At 35.0% G+C, this 15604-nt stretch overlaps 1 protein-coding gene across 1 annotated transcript; it reads right to left on the bottom strand.

The window, feature by feature from the left end:
- Positions 1-6441: 6441 nt before the first annotated feature.
- Positions 6442-12714, bottom strand: LOC149183249 (uncharacterized). The gene is made up of 2 exons (XM_089414887.1): positions 12283-12714; positions 6442-6573 (listed from the first exon to the last, which is right to left on the bottom strand). Exons 1-2 carry the CDS (start codon positions 12712-12714, stop codon positions 6442-6444), a joined length of 564 nt encoding a protein of 187 aa, XP_089271013.1.
- Between the last annotated feature and the right edge of the window lie 2890 nt (positions 12715-15604).

The raw sequence follows: 15604 nt of genomic DNA on the forward strand, positions 1-15604 counted from the left end.
TTCAATCATACAAAAAGAGAGGGCAGCAAGGTTGCAGACCTCCTAGCTAACATAGGAGCAGATAATGAACATACTCTCCTTGCAGGAACCACGACTATTATACCAAATAATGCCCAGGCTCAGGACTTCGCTAGGATGGTTCAAAGAGATGCTGCTTCCCCGGATGCGGGTGACACTACGAATAAAGGCGAGGAGCCACATGGAAGCCATGTGCTGCCTCAAGCCTAAGACAAGAATTGAATGCAAAACGCCGCCAAGGAATATAAGCGTGGGTTCTCATGGACGGCAATTCAATGCACTATCTGGGGTTCAGGTGCGATCACAGCGTGCAGTTATGGCATGCAGAGTTCGAAGAAGAGATGAAGAGCTTAAGAAAGGTGAGGGGGTGGATTGCAATGTGTTGGTTCGTGCTCAGAATCTTGAGTTTGGTATATGGTTTACGAAGTGTGCATCTGCTTGGTCTATGGTTCACGGAGCAACCGCTCACGCCAATCCTCTGTCAACTGAATGCTGTAACAAGTTTGAAAGATTGGGTGGAGGGCGCTTCAATTCCTCCAATTCCTCCTATTCTGCTCTGTTCTTTCCCCCTGTTACTTCTGCAAAAATGGTCAGGCCTCGATAGCGCCTGCTCAGCCGTCGAGGCTCTAGCCGAGGTGGGTCTTCTCGTCCCTCAGGTGCAAATCCCCAATCCCGCTGCTATCGATGCCTTTTCCATCAAGTTGCAGAAGCCAATCCCATCCAATCAAGCCAATTCATGGACTCTAGAAGCCCAGATTCGGACTCGGCACCTCTACCTGCTTTTGGCACTGCCATCTTCTCCTTCAACAGCTCCCAGGAAAAATCCCGCATCAACGCCCACGTCTCGGTCCTTTTCCTTGAAGAACCTCAAGATGAGGGCGAGGAAATCCCCAACAAGAAGAAGCACCAGGCAGGGAGCTCAAAGGACGTCGACGGACCGCCAGAGGCAGCCCCAGAGCATGTCGTCAACCCACCTCAGACTCAGGCAGCACTTTCTCCCTCGCGGGACACGAAAGAATAAGATCCTCTCCCTGAAGGATACGGCTGGTGCAGGATCATCGAGGAGAAGCCGGACGATTAGCCGTCCTTTCGCTCAGCAACACTCGCTCAGGCGTTGCTCAGGTCCACCCATGATTCTCTAGGTTTGTTATATTGTCCTACTGTATGTTTTTGCTGTGTATGTTTCGTTCAAAAGAAATCATGTTGAAGGCTTTTTGATGCCCCTGCGTGGGATCCTGATGAAGGTTCTTTTTTGAGCCCCTTCGCGGGTTGTTAATTTTTGTTCTGGTAGCACCTCTGTGGTTTAAAGCCCCTGCGCGGGCGGTTTGTCTCAGTTGTGGTGCCCCTCAGTGGGCTGCTCTCTCTGATAACTTTCAGTCCAAAGTGCCATCCGTGGCCTTTGGCAGTATGACTCAGTGACTGTAAACGTTTTCCTTGTTCATGTATATAATAGAATAGTATAGTTTTAACGAGAAAAAAAAATAAAAAAATTTAAACTTTATTAAGAAAATATAAAAACTGTTGCTAGAGTCTATTCCTTTTGCCTTTTCCCAGCCCATGATGTCTCGCGTGTATAGATAATGTTGACCAACTGTGGGAAATGTTGCTAGAGTTTGTCTTAAAGACAAAATGACGGATTAAAGATAAACGAAAATGTTTGCCAACTCTTCTGGCCTCTATTAAATAGTAAATCGCGTAATAAGATGAACCCTTCTGGCCTCTATTAAATAGTAAATCGTGTAATAAGATGAACCGAGATGAGTGAATAAAAGTATGTCCAAGGTTAAATACCTTTCTTGGCAATCGTATACATCCTCGTTACCTCGACGGATTAAGATCATAAACACCTCAATTACTAACCCGCAGTTTCTGTATGTGATAGCTTTGTCATCTCATGAACTAAAGTCCATTCAACAATGGAGATGAACGGCCTCCCGGGATTCACACAGTTAAGACACAAAGATTGAACCATCGAAGGACGATGCGGTTTAAGCTTAAGTCCCGTGTGCTCTACGGACGAAGAATCCTTCAGGGTCAATAATACAATTACAATGGTGTCTGTTCTCTTCCGTATGCTCGACGGATGAAGAATCTATTGTCAATATTACAATTAATTTGAATTCAATACATTACAACAATACAAACCTGAATTTGTCTTAAGAACCCGGTTGAGCGTCACCTCCGCCCCTCTCCTTCGTATATTTATAGCCGATACGTTCATCAGAAAATTGCACGGTCTGTCTACAAGTAAAAACCCGGGTTTGCCTTCGCTCCGTCCCCTCTCCTCATATATTTATAGACGATACTTCCATCTGAATGTTGTATTGTATGTATGCATGAAATATTCCATCTGCTAATACAACTCAACAACAAATCACCTTTCCAAAAATTCCATTTATCCCCAATACTTATCGCCTTTCCAAACATTGATTAAGTATACAAGAGGCTTCCTTGATCAACGATGATGATGCCAATGCTGATGAAAATGAAAGCTACCGTGTCTTCTCTTGCGGTTGCTGCTATCGCCCTACTCATGACTACGTTATTGTTTAACGAAACCCCCGTACTTGTGGTTACTGCTTCTTCGGTGCCTCAACCTCACCAAAATGTTCCAACTCCGCCAAGACTTCGTTTAAGCAGCAATGTTCCTTCTTCCATTAAAACCACTGCAACAGGGAGATGGAAATCACTTGGAGGAGATGGTCCTTCTCGACTTGATCGGAGCCCCGTACATGTGGTTGCTGCTCCTCAACCTAATCGCCATGTTCCAACCGCTTCACATCCATTTTATTTCCATTCATCCATTCAGAAGTCGGCAACAGGACAGCTTGCTACATGCACTCCATCGCCGCAATGCAACGGCCATGTTCCAACTCCTGGATGTTGTAATCAAGAATCAAAAAAGGAGCAGCAAGTAGTCGTCAATCGCAAGGCAGGGTTAATGAGGGATTATTACACATCCATGAATACTGCAAAGTAACGCATCAACAGATCATATCATCAAAAATGTTGGAGGAAGCTGGTTTGATGATTCAAAAGCTGTTCAATTCATTAAGAAATTAGTTGCCGTTTGAGGTCCACAAACAAAATCTCTCTCAGCCACATACATGCGTAGGCGTTGCTCTAGGTTTTTGAACTAATAAGTCAGAAGAGAAAACATGAATATAGATGTCCAGATAAGACATGGCTAGATAATTTTTGTTTACTATTAGGATTTTTTTCATGCAATCTATGTATCATTCAAAATCTCGATATTTCTATTTTATGTTAGAATAATGGTTCAAAATATTAATTTTATCATTAATATTTATTCAATATTATCATTAATTTTGTCATCAATTGTTACGTGACCAAAATGACCATGGTCGATATGTTACATATGGGTGACCATGTAAGCCATGGAGATCACTATTGAAAGAGATATGGCCATATTTATTCTTATGTGACAATTACTTTCCAAGATTCCTATGGTGTATAGTGGTTGACTATTGCTAATCAAGGTTGATTGTGGTTGAGTATGGTTGACTATGGTGAACATATGATTGTGTAAGGTTGATTAAGGTTGGTTGTTGTTGACTATGGATGACCATGTTTCATGATGGTTGATGATGGCTAAGAAGGTTAATGCAGTTTGACCATGGCTATAAAGGGTGGATGAGGATTGACCATAGATGATCATGGTAGGCCATTGGTAACAACAATTGACACTTATTGATGATGGTTAACTATGGTTAACCATTAATGATCATGTTAACCATGGTTGAAAATTGTTTAGATGTTTGACTATGGTTGGATTTCTTGTTCATTCTTAAACATGGTTACCTTATTCGAGAATGGATGTGCTTCCAAGAGCATGGTTGAATCTGGTTGAGTATAACTCATTATGTGTGAACATGGATGGCCATGGTTGACAATGTTTAACAATAGATGATTATGGTTGAACACATTGATTTTTATTGATCAAGTGGTTGACCATGGATGTCCATGGATGATCATGGTGGCCATGCTGATTATGTTAATGATGCTTGATTGTAGTTGAGATGTTTCAGTAATTGTCGAACATGGTTGACTAAGCTTGAGCAAGTTGACTATGGTTCATTAAGGTTGATCATGCTTTCTATGTTGGATATGTTGATTATGGTTGATTGTGTTGAATGTGATGACAATGTATGACTATATTAACTATTTGATAATGTTGACTATGGTCAACCATCTCACAATGATTGCTTATGGTCAACCAAGTTGCCATGGTTAGTCTTGGTTGAATGTTTGGTTAATCATGGAAGAACATGGATTGACATATTTTTTCATGGTTGGCCATACTTTTCTATGATAGATTATGGCTATTCATATTGACAATGGTTAACAATGTTCAACCATAAAGACCTTAGTTCACAATGTTTGACCATTCTAACCATGGTTGACCTAGGTTGCTCATCAAGAATGAGTAGAGCAAGGGGTTTTATTGGTAAAAGAATATACTAGACATAAAAGGTTTTAGCAAAAAAAATTATGTCATGCAAGTTTACTAATGGCCCTTTTATGGATTTACAATGAATCCATTTAATGTTATTAATAGAGAATTTCAACGTAAGCGACAAAAAATACTAGGTACTGAACCACATACATCCATCGAAATGTTTAATCTAAAATTATTATTAAAGAATAGCCCAACAACACTATTTATGTCATCTTAGATGATGTATAACCTTGCTATGTGATGTACTACTCAATGATTGTGGCCCCATGTTACATCTCATTATAGATTTTCACGTTTTACTTTTTTCATAATTTGAGTCTTTTAATGACTATAGAACGATGGGAGGTTGCTAAATTCTCCAATATTTTTTTTCCAAAAATCATTTGAAGACAATACTCATAAATTTTATTTTAGGCTTACTGGCTTGAATAAAACATATATTTATTTCGTTCTTCAAATATGAATATAAATATATTTTTGTTTATGAGGAAAAAATAAATCTTTTTAAATATCATTAATTATTAAATTGATGATTATTACTATGTTAATTAAGACGAGTATTTTTAGTCTCAACCAACATCAAATTTTATCTATTAAGATTAAGAAAAATATATTGAACTAAATAGTAATACCATTCATCTACCAAATATATATAATAAAATATAAGAAAGTAATTTTTGAAATATAGACTAATTGGTTTGTGTGAGTTCTAGTATCTAGTTGGTCTTAGATTAAAATTTCATAGATAGATTTTGAGTATAGGCCAATTTTTACATACTATATGATCATTAGTACTTAGAAAATTGCATATTGAATGAATTCATTGACATAAAAATATGTTTTATGACTTAGGAAAAAATGTTTGAAATTTTAAATAATGAATATTTTATCATGTTTTCATTTAAAGAGTTTGTACTGAATTTCAAATATACAGTTGTTTCTATAAATGTTTTTCTCGGTAAGAAAACATATTTAGATTATGTTAACAAGAAAAAATGTACATAGTTTACAACCATGAGTGCATTCTTTGGATTATGTGAGGAAACTAGAGATGGGAACTAAAATACTCTGCCGCAATAAGGAAAACCCTGAGCCCGAAAGTCTTATATTCAAACTCAAATGTTAAAAAAGAATGAGAATAAGATGTATCATTTGAGTGATTTTCATTAATTGACCAATACTATTGAGATGCCAAAAAACATCAGCATGCCTTGACGCTCCGTGTCACATATTCGCTAGCGAAACCAAAATGAACACGGTTGTGAGATTTCCATTGAGCAAGGCCGAATTGAGAGTACCAACCTAACAATCATCATGACACTATAGCACTAGATTTTGTCACATTAGAACTGCCTAGTTGCCATGCTACAACCACGCTGAACCTAAGTGCTACCTTTGGCTTACACATTTCCAACATCTATCGGGAACCCATCCAAGATGCAATAGCCATAGAAACTTGGGCAAGGAGGGGAGGGGGAACGGGTGTTATCAATTGGAGGGATGAAAGGGTGGGAGGGTAAGGGATGGGCCACGAGAGCGCTAATGATAAGCAGAGATGAGGGGTCGATAGGAGTGTAGTATGAGGGAGAGGGAGCAGATGAAGTGGGGGATGGTATGTTCGATGGAAATTTGATAAGGGGTCTATGGCCAAGAATTTGAGTGAGGAGAAGGAATGGCTTTGGTGTGAAAAGAGCTAATTTATGGAGCCATACACTTTCATCTTCACATGGGCTCTCTCCTTAAGATACTAGGCGAGGCGGTTCTGGAGAGCCTAGAGTGTCAGACAACCTCTACAAGTCTTTGCCTCCTCCAAGGAAGGAACCTCTCTCCTTACTGATATTTGGATGCTATAATCAAACATAAGTACAGCAATGGCTTCGTCTAAGGTTGTGAGGTGATGTCCATGACCTCTACCTCTGTAAGGACGTTGACTTCTTCCCCTCTCATGATTCATCATTGGATGGCAGCAGGGTAGCATTTGCAGATCTGGTGCCAGAGGAGACGAAGGGAGTGCAGGAGAGAATAACCAAGGGAGAATGATGCTTGGAGAAGAGAATTTCCGTGGTCTTTATTGCCTTATAACATAAGCGAGAAAGAAGGGGAGTTTAGTATAGAGACTCCAAGTGCGAGTGAGGTGAATTAAAAGTCATGAATAACACATGGTTAAGGAGACGTGCTAGGTGGTGGCTGCTGACAGTGAGCCCGGGGAGTTGCTTTGGTTGTCTCGCAAACACTCGGATCTAGGGGAACAATTTCTATAAATGTTGAAATAAAATGTCAATGAATTTAATATATATATATATATATATATATATATAATTACTCAGTATAAATAATATAACTTTTCTAGAAAAGTATTTATATCCTTAGCTCTCATAAAAAAAAATTATTTGACCACTTACTCATATTATTATTACTAGCACAACCACATTAGTAAATGTAGTTGATATATCGGTATATACTATATTTGTAGCTTCTAATTTCTTAAAATATACTTTTTATAATATTAATAGATATAGTATTTTCAAAAATAAATATGCTTAATATAATTATTTACGAGATTACACAGATTAAAATTATAATTCTAACCAATTTCTACAGATCTTTCAAAATTAAATGTAAAATATATTAAAATTATATCAAAACTCAAAAGAATTACACTACGCCACGACCTAAATAATGCAAACAATTTTATTCAAATATGAAAAGAAAATTAATTATCTAGCGATCAAACATCGCTCTAACCAGACAAACGATTATATTGAAGTGGGGGAAATACATTTATATACAGACCATAAACCTCCGCTTAAAATAAATAATTGAGGATACAAAACCGAGTTGTACTAAGCAGGAGAAACCAATCACAGATATATAATAATGTCGTAGGAGAGGTTGATCGCATATTGTACATCCAAACTAGAAAACTGAAACCAATCAGAACGGGTCTTGACAGAAGGTAGAGTATCCCACGATTCATACATAAATTTATTCATGTAATAAATATCAATAGATTGCTTAAGTGTAGATATGAGGTTGTAACTGTAATCGATGTTGTTGTTTGTAGGGAAACCCAAAAACAGGTTGAAGTTCCCACAACTCTTTCGCGTTAGTATTTAGCTCAAGGTTAGAATGAAACAAATAGATCTTGCAGATAGGGAATGAAAGGAATGGATTTAGCCGAGGGCGAATGAAACAGATGGAGGGAGAGAGTGGAATGAAATAAATAGAAATGATGGTGGAGAATTATATAATATTCTTTTGAATTGCATATTTGTATGAGACATTTTATTGAAACTGAAAAACCATTAGTAAATTTTTATAATTTCTATCGGTTGGTTTATTAGTGGAAGAATATTCCCACTAAAACTATTTATTTAATCAAAACTTAAAATTCTCTAAACCTAGTTAGAATATAGACTAATCTCATAAAGGCAATGTTAAAAACATTTTAATTTAATTTTTCATTTATATTATTAATTGTTTTATCATAATAAATGCAACTATTATTATTAAAAAAATATAGAAACATTTACAATTTTTTCCTTTTACCTGGCTATAATGTTTCTTGCGTATAGATAATGTTGACTTGAGTGTGGGAAATGTTGGTAGAGTTTTCCTTAAACTGAAAATGGTGGATTAAGATGAAGTGAAAATGTTTGTAAACTCTTTTGCACTATGCTAAATAGAAAATCATGGAATAAGATGAACTGAGTTTAGTGAATAAAAGTATGTTCAAGATTAAATGCCTTTCTCCACAATGGTATGAATCCTCATTACCTCTACAGATTAAGATCATGAACGTCTCAATTTTGAGCCCACAATTTCTATATGACCAACAACATATTTTTATGTATGTGGCAACTTTGTCATCACATACATTGAAGTAAATTTGCCCCAGATATGAATCATATTGTCTCTCATCAAACATTAGTACTTCCCGCTTTCACACATTTAACACACAAATATTGAACCATCCCAAGAGAACTCGGTTTAAGGTTAAGTCCCTTATATCTTAGTGATCTTTAATCTTAACTCCCTTATCAGGTTCTCATCCAAAAAATCATGTGTGTTCTCTCTCGTGTGCTCTATCGATGAAAAATCTCCTAATGGTCAATATTACAGTTAATTTGAATTAAGTATAATGTCTGGGTTGATTGATTATGTAACATCTACAAACTCGGGTCTATTTGAAAACCAATTCTACCTCACCTACGCCCCTAATCTCCTTCATATATTTATAGCTAATAACTTCATTTGAATATTGCATGGCCTGTATAAAAGATTTGGTCTACCTCTGCTCAGTCCGCTTATTAAGCTAGCATGGTCATTTTACAATCTAGTATGACCTAATGTATAAGTACATGTTTGTTGTAAGTGACATGTGTCTCTCTTAAAAAAAAAAAAAAATACGGTCAAAAAGGAAAAATAATGTCCACTAAAATTTGAAAAAATAAAATGGATATGATTTGCATATAAATTAATTAAATGTAAAAACTACGACAACCAAATTTAATTAATTAAATGTGGTTGATATACACCAAAAATTTCATTTGTATCTACCATCTTCATAAATATATAATAATAAAAATAATAATACAAAAAAACTATTACAATAAACATATTATTATTATTACTATTATTAGTATAATAATAATAATAATAAATAAATAATAATAATTTCTTCTTATTAATAATAAAATTATTTGTTTATTAATAATAAATATTTATTATTTAATAATACTTAAATATTTATTATTATTATTATTAATAAATTATTAATCATGATTAATTAGATGATAAATAAAAATTATTATGATTAATTAATTAACTAATTATAATAAGTATCAATAAGAAGTATTTATAATAATTAAATAATGATTGAAAATAATTAACTATAAATAATAAATTATTAATAATAAATTAACAATTAATTATTTATTCATAAATATTATTGATTTAATTATTATTATTATTATTATTATTATTATTATTATTATTAATTGTTAATCATTTATAATATCTATAATAATAATTATGAATTATTATTTATTAATAACAAATATTTATGTGTTAATTAATATTTATTTAAGGAATTTAGACTTCTGTGATCCATAACATTGTTTAGATAAGCTTCGGCAAAATCACATAACCAATCTTTTGTCGACGCGTTTCGAACCAACCAGTGTGGTTCATCGTCAGGACAAGTTGAAGAACCAATCTGGCCTAGCTTGCTTAAATAGAGGTGCAGAGACTCCAGGGTTAAAATTACCAACGGCTAATTTTGACCAATGACCCTAGTCAAATTAGTTAAATTAATATTTACCTATTTTATTATAGTTTTTTGTAACTTTTTTTATAAAGGCGTTAATTAAAAATATAAATAATAAATAAGTCTAATATTAATTAATTAATAAGAGAGTTCTAAGTAGTACCCTATCTAATAATCTAACGGTTATATCGCATTTATTTATTTCTACAAAGTAATAAACCCTAATAGGTATGGTAAGAATGGTAATAAATTTTTAGAATATATTATTTCTATCTATTATTTACATATAAAGTTTATTCCAAAATTAATTTTAATAAGTTATATATGCTTATTAAATGATATATAATTCCAAATAAATTGTTAACTCTTAATTCTACCTAGAATTTTGCTCCTTATGGTAAAATTCAAATTAGGGTTATTAAAGACCAAACCAATATATCGTAAATATCTATAAGACCCCATGGTTAAATACTTAATATTTTAAGTTTAAATATACTCACACTAATACTATTAATAAAATACCTTACCCATAAACCTACCTTAATAATCCATATTTAATTTTGATGATAAATCTTTAATATTATGATATTAAATATTAATACTATTAATCTATCGTAATGATATTAAATATTAATACTATGATGATAATACTATCATAATATACCCATAAACATACCTTAATAATCCATATTTAATTTAATATTACGATATTAAATACTATTAATATATCTTATTGATATTAGATATTAATACTATGATGATAATACTATTAATCTAACATAATATACCCATAAACCCACTTTAAAGATCTCTAATTAAGTTTGATGATAAATATTTCAATAAAATTAATTACTCGACATAAGCTAAAGGCCAACTCAATTCTAGGAAAATAATAGAATACTAATGAAATAAGGAAAATCAGAATTTAATCAAAAGACCGCCCAAAAGAATGAAAAACAGGTTAAGGCTAATTCACCAGGAAGCCCGAAAGAGTAAAATACACCAAAATAATAGGATAAACATGCCAAAAGAGAAACAAGGAGGACAGAAACCTAGAGACAAAACACAAAGGAGAATGAGGAGGCTAGGAAGACAGGGCTGGGACCCAGCAACGGCTAATCTTCCAGCCATCATCCCTATTAAGATTGCTCGGCCTTTTCTCAATCTCCAGGGCCTCTCTAAATTTGCGATGGTGAAACTGCGGAATCTTGGCAATGACTTGAGCCTCCTCTATGCAAACATGATGCATAGTCTTCCCATGTCTTAAGTCAGCTGAATGCTCGCTGATCCGCTGATTGATAGAACGACCAGTTTCACCAATATAGGGGGTCCCACAGGAACAAGGAATGATATAGACACCCTTCATGCTCTTAGGGTCAACCGGGTCTTTTACAGACCTGAGGGAGCCACGGATAGTATTGAGAGGTCTAAAAGTTGCGGATACATCATACCTCCTTAGAATCCTCGCAATCCTATCTGTGGTCCCTTGGATGTACGGAAGGTTCACACCTAGAACATGATCCTTAGGAACCTTTCGGGTTGAAGGCTCCTTCCTGGCCTTGAGGAAGGCTTTTTGACTGAGGTGCCTCTTGTAACCATTCTTCTCAAAGACATCAAGGAGGTGAGCCTTCTCAGTTTCCAGGCTCTCCTTATCTGAAATTCTCACAGCACGGGTGGCAAGAGTGCTAAGAACTCCTAACTTCTGAGCGGGGAAATGATGTGACGAGGCATGCAAGTATTGCTCAGTATGCGTCTTCTTTCTAAACACCTGATGAGAAAAGGAACCATCCGCCTTCTTCGAGATGAGGACATCCAAGAACGGAAGACAACCATTCTCTTCCTTCTCCATCGTGAATTTAATGGAGGCGGATTGGTTATTGAGGTGACAAAAGAAACGATCCAGCTCATCAGGACCGTGAGACCAGACAACACCAGTATCATCGACGAATCTTTTCCAAAGCTTTGGTAAGAGACGAGAGGAGGCCAGAGCCTTAGACTCAAAATCCTCCATGAAGAGATTAGCGACCACAGGGGACAAGGGGGAGCCCATGGCAACCCCACAAGTCTGCTCATAGAATTCTCCTTCGAAGCTGAAAAAGGTAGAGGTCAGGCAAAGCTCAACCAACTTAGCCGTATCAGGGTCGGTCAGCTTATTAATAACCGCCATGGCCTCATTGATAGGAATGCAAGTATAAAGAGAGACCACGTCAAAACTAACCAAAATGTCCTCGGGCTCAAGATTAACCCTCTTAAGATCCTCGATAAAAGAAGCTGAGTCTTTGACAAAGGACTCAGTTTGCCCAACCAAGGGTCTTAACTTAGCGGCGAGGAATTTGGCCAAGAGGTAAGTCAGACCACCGATGGTGTTGACAATGGGTCTCAGGGGGACCCCATCCTTATGAATTTTGGGAAGACCATAAATTCTAGGAGTGATGGGGTTTCCCTCAATAAGTTTCTGGGCTAGAGGAATCGTGGAATTGCACGACTTGATCGCAAGAGCGACCGCCCTGGAAACCTTCTTGAGGGGATTCTTTGAAAGCTTCTTATAACTACCACTATTACAAAGATGGTCCAGCATCTTATCCCTGTAATCTTTTCTGTCCAAGATAACAGCAGCCCCACCCTTATCAGCTTTTAAGACCACGACATCATGATTCTGGTTCAAGCTCTTAAGAGCTTCAAACTCCGCCTTGCTGATATTGCTCCGGGGAGGCTTAGCCTTCCTCGGGGTGACGGCACAATCTTGCCTAATCGTGTCTTTAATCTTATCAGGAAGGTTCTTGATGCCATACTCAATATCGCAGATGATGTCTTCAACAGGGATTTTTCGAGGCGCTAGGGCAAAATTAAGACCCTTCCCTAAGAGATCAAAAACCGCGGGAGGAAAGGAAGAGCTTGACAAATTCACCACCTGATTGCCTCGAGAGAGGGATCTTGAGGATCTCATAATACCAGCCTTACAATTAAAGGGATCAACCCCCTTTAATACTTTAGAATGACGACCATTATTATCATTATGATTATCGAAAACACTGTTACTTTTAACTAGATCATCTATATTATTATCATTATAATTGTTACCTTTATATAAACTATCTATATAATTATCACTACAATTGTTATTACTAATACTAGACCGACCCATATTATTATCACACACCTTAATACGTTCACTCTTAGAATTACCCGTATGATTATCGATATCATAGCTATTTTTATTATAGTTTTTTTAAAGTTACAAAAAACTATAATAAAATAGGTAAATATTAATTTAACTAATTTGACTAGGGTCATTGGTCAAAATTAGCCGTTGGTAATTTTAACCCTGGAGTCTCTGCACCTCTATTTAAGCAAGCTAGGCCAGATTGGTTCTTCAACTTGTCCTGACGATGAACCACAATGGTTGGTTCGAAACGCGTCGACAAAAGATTGGTTATGTGATTTTGCCGAAGATTATCTAAACAATAATATTTATTTTTTAATAATAATAATAATTAATAAATATTAATAATATTAATAATAATAAATAAAAATGAAAATAAAAAATAATATTAATAAATTAATTAAATAATAATATTAATTAAAATATTTAAATAAAAATAAATAATTTAAATAAAAGCAAATAATAATATTAGAAATAAATAATTTATTAATAATAAACAATGAATATTATAAACCCTATAATAAACATTGTAAACCATGGTTAGTTTTCATATTGAGACAATCTTTCTCACAATGACATTGGACCATTGTTAACCATGGGTGACCATGGTTGTCACAATGTGATGTTTGACCGAGTGATATGAACACTTCAATTTGTAAACCAAAGGGATTGATAATATAAATTCAAGGCATTAATGCTAAACCCCCAAGGTATTATAAACTGAAGGGAATAATATTTAACCCAAGGGATTAATATTATAAACCGAAGGTATATAAACCCTAAATTAAATATATAAATCCAAGGGATTAATATTAAAAACCAAAGTAATTATAAACCGAAGGGAATAATATTAAATCGAATGGATAAATATTATAAACCCAACGTATATAAGCCCTAAAATAAACATGGTTGACATGGTCATTTTCATATTAACACAATCTTTTTCACAATGCATCATTGGACAATGGTTGGCCATGCTTGACCATCATTGAATTTCATATTGAGACAATCTTTGTCACAATGCGACATTGCAAAATGCTTGAGCATGGATGACCATGGTTGTCACAATTTGATGTTGGACCAAGAGACAATCTTTGTCACAATGTGACCATGGTTGACCATGATTAATTGTAATGTCGAGACAATCTTTGTTACAATCAAACATTGGATCATCATTGATTTTTATATTGAGATAATCTTTGTCACAATGCGGCACTGGACCATGGCTGAAAATGGTTGACCATGATTGATTTCCATATTGAGAAAATCCTATTATAAATCTGAGGTATATAAACCCGAAGATAAACATTATAAACCCTAAAGTAAACATGTTTGTCCATGGTTGACAAGAGATGATTTTCATATTAACACAATCTTTGTCACAATGCAATGTTGGACTATGGTTGACAATAATTGATTTTCATATTGAGAAAATCTTTGGAACAATGCAACGTTGGACAATGCTTGGCCACAGTTGACCATGGTTGATTTTCATATTGAGAGAATATTTGTCATAATGTGACATTGAACCATGGTTGACCATGGATGACCATGGTTGTCTCAATGCGACGTTGGACCAAGAGACAATTTTTGTCACAATATGACCATAAACCCTATAATAAACATGGTTGGCCATGGTTGATTTTCTTATTGAGACTGTTATATGGGATTTACTATTGCAGACAAAAATATCTCCCTTAGGTAGGTGGCTAACATAGAACAATAGAGAGACGAGATACCCAATGCACTTCTTAAAGTAAATAGATGAAAAAATGAAACCTACATGGAATTTGTCATGGATTTTTCTCCTTCTTTAGCTTCAATGCTTGAATTCCAACTCTGACTACAAAAACTAGAACATGCTTAGTCACGTGACACAAGCCAAGAATCAACGAGATCTATGTAGTATCATCTAAATACTCTATTCAATAGATCAACATGGTATTGAAATATATAAAATAACAACATCACATATAGGAGAACAAAGAATTCTTTGCATTAGCGTAAATTGAAGGAGTTTACAACCATAAATATGTGCTGATTCTGTAGAAGAGCTCGTCCATACTGAGTTGTCCTTTCCTTGTCACAATGTGCACCTCCAATCACCCTAAATGCATGAAATGTAAGTTCTTACAACAACAACATAAGGGTTGAATCACTCTCCAAAATCCAACCTCTTGCATATGGAAGGTTGTAAATATATAGAGGAGTGGGGTAAGTTGGGAGTTCTTATCCAATTACCAATCTATAGTTTTGGATCCTCCTTTCATGGGAGGATGTGATTTAAGGATAGCATATGGAAAATCTAAAGTAGGATAGGCTAGGACTCAAATGTTTGATATGAGGTAAATGGATGTAACAAATTATAGAAGCTTTTGGAAAAGGAGTCTTCCATAATTTCTCTCTTTTTCCTTAATTTCTAGAACCAACGTGGGTGAAAAGGGGATAAAACTATAGGTGATCAACATAGGCCACAGTGGAGAAACCTGTAGGTGAACATTGTCTAGTAAGTGGCCATGGTGCATTAATCCTAAATGTTCAAAATAACAACAAGAAATGTTAAAAATAGCATCAAGAAATTCTAATTTATTCTTTCCTTGAATTAAATTAGGAATTAAATTGTAATTCTATTCTCATAGCAACTTGTAACAGTTAACTAACTTAAGTTGACTTA

Source organism: Pinus tabuliformis, chromosome 3_2 (genome assembly GCF_031772625.1).
Source record: "Pinus tabuliformis cultivar Carrire ecotype Pingquan chromosome 3_2, CPIR1, whole genome shotgun sequence".
NCBI classification, from domain to species: Eukaryota; Viridiplantae; Streptophyta; class Pinopsida; order Pinales; family Pinaceae; genus Pinus; species Pinus tabuliformis.

Coding starts and splice junctions, on each gene's coding strand:
- LOC149183249 (XM_089414887.1), bottom strand. CDS start 12,714: ATGAGATCCTCAAGATCCCTCTCTCGAGGCAATCAGGTGGTGAATTTG. Junction 6,574..12,282: donor CAAAGAATCCCCTCAAGAAG/GTTTCCAGGGCG, acceptor TTATGTTATAAG/GCAATAAAGACCACGGAAAT.